General features: G+C 35.9%; 1 protein-coding gene across 4 annotated transcripts in view; it reads right to left on the bottom strand.

The window, feature by feature from the left end:
- Positions 1-379: 379 nt before the first annotated feature.
- The window catches only part of LOC101520372 (TRPM8 channel-associated factor 1), a 40,320-nt gene continuing 34,699 nt past the window's right edge, over positions 380-6,000 (bottom strand). For 3 of the 4 annotated variants that reach the window (XM_004594328.4, XM_058654926.1, XM_058654927.1), the window contains exons 8-9: positions 5,014-5,264; positions 380-2,482 (exon numbers count right to left, since the gene is read on the bottom strand). In XM_004594328.4, the coding sequence (XP_004594385.2) occupies positions 2,473-2,482; positions 5,014-5,264 (261 nt within the window). In that variant the 3' untranslated portion in view covers positions 380-2,472. Of the gene's footprint in view, positions 2,483-4,987; positions 5,265-6,000 lie in introns of all 4 variants that reach the window. The other variant, XM_004594329.4, reaches the window with a different exon arrangement.

Raw genomic sequence — 6,000 nt, 5'->3', positions numbered from 1 at the left:
AAAAATTAAATAGTACAGAAGAACTGAAGATGAAAACAGTTTCCCACCGCAGACTTGTTAACCCAGTCCCATTCTCTAGAGGCAATTGTTTTAACAATATCTACGTTTAGATCTTCTGGTAACTAACTTCCTAAATTTAAATAATATGTTTGAACCATAATTTCTCACATTATTAACTTTAAACCATCTTTAATAATCCCCCAATACAAAACATAAGGATTTAACTTACAGTATCCTCATCTTTCCTTTACCATTGTTCTTGAATTGTTTTACAGATGTATCATTTTTAATTCTTCCATTGTTTTAATTTGTAGCTTTGAATAATACACCAAGTATGTAGTTATTGTTTCATTAACTGAGACTTTACCTGAATACATAAATAGCACAATTATTCCTTCCATCTCTCTTTCCACAACTAATTCTCAACTTTTCCTGATTTAATTGTTCCTTAATTTGTCAGCATTAGTTATTTACAACTTCAGTTATGAATCAAAACTAGGTCTTTCATGTTTTGTTGATAGGCTTACCAGAGAACACAGATACCAATAAATGTCCTATATATAATGTTGGCAGTTTAAGTTTTTTACTGATTATCAAGATGTTAGGATATTTTCTTTGCTACATAAACAATATTGTGGGTCCATGTACCACTGGAAGGAAATTTTATCTACTGACAATCACCAACTGAGTCTCTTACATTCCATGAACAAATCAAAATCATCACGATTGCCAATTTTAATTTTTTTCATAGTTGGACCTGAATTTCTTGACATGATTTTGATTTGGTTTTCTTTCTTGTTGACAAAGAATGGGTGTCCTCCTTATTCTCCAACATTCCAGTTTCTGAGTGACACTATTTATGGCACAGAATGCACTTTCTTCCTGGAAAACCCAAGACTGCACTCTCCACTGATACAGGTCTGCCAGAATACTGTTCCCTGCAGTGAGAGATCCTTTTGGATAATGGTCACTCTACAGCAAAACATCCAGGGTAACACCCATTGCTTTCTGCAGGGCATTTATCCTTCATCTTGGGTTTTCACCCTGGTTTTGCTGGAGAACTACTTCAAGGTGTTTCCCCAGAAAAGGTGCAAAGGCAGCAGGCTTTGCAGAAAATTTTGCATCAAAAAATGTCTTTTATTTTAATGGTGCTCTGAATTATTTGCCTTGATGGAATTTCAGCTACAAATTTTTTTCTATGAGCCAAATGGGGAAACACTGCCAAGTCGATAATCAGTATTCAATGTTGCTGATGCTAAAATCTGCTGCTAGTCTATTTCTCATTTCTTTTTAGTTGAGACAATCTCAATGACCTGATGTAACTTCCTCACCATTGCTACCACCACCTGCCATTTGCAATAACTCCCCTTCAATATTTTCAATGTTTTCCCAGACTGTTCTCAGACACAGGTTAAATGAGACATCCTAGGTCTGAAATCTTAACTCTGTTCTTTTTTTATTTCTTTGTATATTTTGTGTATTCTGCCTTCTAGAAATTCCTTGAAAAGACATTGATTTGATTGTCTATGTCTTTTTTTTTCATACTTTCTGTGCTTTGGGGAGGTATATTCTGGAATATTCTCTCAATATTATTTTCTATCTTACATACTAAATATATTGAGGCTTTATTCCATTTGCAGAGGGTTTGTCTTATTCTCAGAGTATTTTTTTTTTTCCTTTCTTTGCAGTACCTTGTTTCCAACACAAGTGTTAACTAATTTCTCTGAAGGTACTATTGGAAGTTCAACTTGTTTTTTTCCACATTGACTTTATTTCCTCCAGTATTTGTTATATTTTTTTTTAAATGCTTAATCCTACCTATTTATTTTTCATATGCTTCTTCCCTATTCTTCCCTCCCCACCACCAGGTCTGGGGATTCCTAGATGATCATTCACACCAAAGAATGAACTTAACTACTGCACTTATAGGATGTGGTATGTATTTCCTCTCTTCTTGTAAGGACAAGTCTGTTACTCTAAGCCTTCTAAGCACTGGAGTAGGGAGTCTCAATTGTTTATTAAAAAAAAAATTTAGCTGACAGGCTAGGGAACCCACTTATCTCAACAAAAGAAGCATTTATCCTGGAGTGCCAACTCCTATCTGTACTTGGATGATTTATTCAATTCCTTTATACAAACAACAAGAGTCACAAAATTTTAACTGATATCAACAAGTTACCTGTAATCTGTGCACAAGGATGGGATCAGAGTAAAACTGGGATTCAATTCTACAATTGGTATACTTGCTTAACAGATTTTTCAGGTGCCCAAGTCTCTTTGGGATTTTTTGTTTATTTGTTTACATCCATTTATATTTTGTCTGAAATATATTTTCACTCTTCTATTCATTATCAGGCTTTAGCCATTTTCTCTCTTGCAGAAATCTGTTGAGTTCTCCACTTACAACTAAATGTCTTCAATTTCCATTGCTGTGATGTTTCAACTCCATTTTCTTATTTCTTGACTTCAGTTTCAGTGGGGCCTGCAGAAGGAGGAGATACAAACTTTTATATGTTTAGTCTATCTTACATTGGAAGTCCCATTGGGGGTTTTTACACAGGAGGTAACATACATGGCTCTATATTTTTAAAAGATTCCCAGGTTGTACTGCTAAAAAAATTTGTTAACAAGGGTAAGAATGGATACAAACATCATAAAAGACTGAAACATCCAAGTTCCTCTTTGAGAAAATATACTATTTGGAACTTTTGGGAGTCAGACACTTTATCAAAATACTCCAATACTCAAAATCCAGTAAGTTAGAGAATGCTTGATTATGCCTTTGAAAGGCTGAGATCTAAATACTCAGAGTCTAACTGATGACTGATGCTACAACCCCCACCCTAGCATCATTTATTACAAAACACTTCAGGAGCCTACCTTAAGTTTTCATTTTTACCCAACATTTAGAATAAAAAAGGGAACCTTTTGGTTCTCACAAAATTTGATTAGGGGTAAGAATTAGCAGCCAATGGCAATTAGGGACAATAAAGGCCTTCTCTTTGCCAGTTGTTATCCTTATTTATTCATTCCTTTGGCCATTCAAGTAACTGCAGTTAAGAACTCCAATTCTACCACCTATCAGCAATACAGCTTTAGGTAATCTACTGAACGTCCAGAAAATCCACTTCTCTCAATCACAAAATGTGACAATTGTTTCCATCTCATACGATTAATCTCATACAATTAAATAACAGATAAACACACATATAAAGGAACAGGTGCAATATCTAGCACATACTTAACATTCTATAATTGATACAATTTCAAATAATAAGCAAATATTTAATATCTTTGTTCAAAACACCTAGATAATATATATGCACTAAATAATAGGAAATAATTCAAGGGATGAGAAATTAAATGTAAAGAAGTCCAAAGAATTATGTAGGATAAATCCTACTGGCTATGCATTCACCCAATTAGCAATTAAACAAGTAAAATGGCATACTTAAGTTTATAAAAATGGAGTAAACTAAAGGAAAATCACCTGGGTAGATACAGCACCCTTCTTTGAGACCCAACTCTAGTTAAAAATATGAGGAAATGGAATAACAACAGGAAAATTCAAGAGAATATGACAATTTAATGAACTTTGGATCAGCTCTATCCAAGTGTCTTGGTCCAAAGTAATCTGCACATGAACTGACTCTGCCAAGCTGGTAATCAACTCTTGACAGTGATTGTCACGGATACTTAATTACCAAAATATAAACCTTTGGTAGATTGGTGCCTCCAGATTATTAAGGACAAGCACCGTCAGGAAATGATTCTGGTCTTTGTGAGACATCCGCTCTTAACTGAACAAAAAACATTTCACCTAAAGATAGAACTAATAAAAAGTGTAAAATATAAATTGTTTTAGAAAATCACAGTTTTAATTTAGAGGCCTTTCTTCAGATCAGTAGGCATTGCTGGCATCAAAATCCTTTTAGAGATTGGTACCTTAAGTGTAGGATGAAACAAATTTAACAATGACCGTGTCTGTAAATGCCATCTAAAAGTAAAGTCCAGCTTCAAACCAATATTGAGGTAATTAGACAATAACAATGGCAGATAAAACATTTTCTCAACACCTAGTAACTGCCACATAATGTTATCATTCTCAGAGAGACTATCAGATCTTTCCCTCACATTTAATCCTGCACAATTGATCCAATTTTATAGCTAAGGAAACTGAGTCACAGAGTAGTTAAGAAAAAAAAAAGTCAAGCTCTGACAACTAACAGGTGAAAGAACCAGGATTTGAACACAGAGAGACTATATTAAGTAGCTATGATGATCCAATGTCTAAGAGAAGGAAATAGAATGGGAAATGCAAAGCTCATTTTTCTGTGAACTAGTATTATATTAAAGAAAATTCTTTGGGTAGGATCTATCATAGAGTCCACAGACTTCTCTAAAATTACCAACCTGAATCTGCAAGACAACTCTGACGCAGGGACTTTTGTCCCCATTTCACACATCAGAAAATGTGAGTCAAGAGACAAAATGATTTTCTCAGGCACTAACCCTCATCTAGGTTCTTCCTAACAAATATTACTGCTTTTACTTTTAAAACTACCAAAGACACAAAATATGAGTTATAGGAACAGCCTTCTGGGCAACATATATTTTTGTTGAGTTTTGTGCTTAGACTTCTGGAAAGTCCATTTAAACTTAAAAGCTCAGAGAGAGTGTTCAGGATATCACAATGGCAAAACTAGGGCTGCTATAGAAACTGCCTCCCAGGATCTTAAAACTGGGCCAATAGAGGATCAGGAAGAAATATGAAAGCTGAAAGCAGGGGACCAGGATTCCTAAATACAATGCTTTGTTCCTGGTAAATTCTTACTGCACTTGTTGCCCATACTCTTAGCCCACTTCTGGAGATGGACATAGGTAATATGGTACAGGAGCTTGAACTAAGAGGACAAGGCCAGAACCCTAGTGGACAGAGGCAGAGGAATAAATCCCCACCTCTGCCTACCTCCCCAAACCTCTCTACCTGCCACCTCGATGGGCACTCCTTACATCTGTGTGAGGAGGTACAATTTCATAATATTTTCCTTCCATTCAGGCAAATAGGCCAGGCTGGTAGCCACTTCCTTCTGGATGGGCCAGGCCCAGGCCTCAAAGAACGGAGCCAAGTTCTTCTGCACTTGTTGTGAGAACATCTTGACCCACAGATTCATTTTGTCGACATTGTCTGTGGGCAAGTTGGTCTGGTTCCTATACTCAGTGAAGAGACGGATGAATGGCTCCCAGCCAAAGGCTTCCTGTAGCTGAGAAAAAAAAGAAAGGACAAGATGAGACATTGAAGATATAAAACAAGGGTTCAACACTCTAAGTGGATTCAAAGTATGAAATCCCTTAAATTACTTTGATTTCTATCACTAATTATTTGTTTTTCCTGCTAATCTTACGTCCTACTCTTCCATTTTCTAGGCCAAAGGGGGAACTTAGAGTTAATCTAGGGTATGCCACACAGCAGAGGGTTAATAAGTGAATTGGTTAATATTAATCCTATCAGTGTCATTATTTATATAGTTCATGGGAAGTTACACAAGGATTTAAAGTTGGTTGATATGTTTCAATCTTTGAATAGTTGCAAAGTTAAGCCCAGCAACTAGGAAACTACCACACCAATCATGCCAACAAAATCAGGGATCTGTCAATTTACAAGGTTGCTAAAATGGACCTTGGGAAAAAAGGAAGTCAGATGGAAGTAGAAGACTTTAGATATTCTAGATAAGTAACACGACTGAGTTGTGAGAAGCAGTCGTCCTGATGTCATAAGGTTCATGACAACCACAGTTACAGAACTTTTTAGGCCATTTCCAGCTTTATTTCACTGATGAAGAACTTTTGCTTCTTGGAAAAAGCATTTTATTGACGAGGTTAAAGCAAAGCTTCCCTGACTATTTTTCACCATTTTAATGTTGATGGGAAAGAACAGAAGCCCTCAAGCACGTTAAGGACCCAAAATAGAACCCTACTGGCCTGCGACTAAGTTTCAGA

This window comes from Ochotona princeps, chromosome 25 (genome assembly GCF_030435755.1).
Source record: "Ochotona princeps isolate mOchPri1 chromosome 25, mOchPri1.hap1, whole genome shotgun sequence".
Lineage (NCBI taxonomy): Eukaryota > Metazoa > Chordata > Mammalia > Lagomorpha > Ochotonidae > Ochotona > Ochotona princeps.
This window is presented reverse-complemented; position numbering and strand designations above follow the sequence as displayed.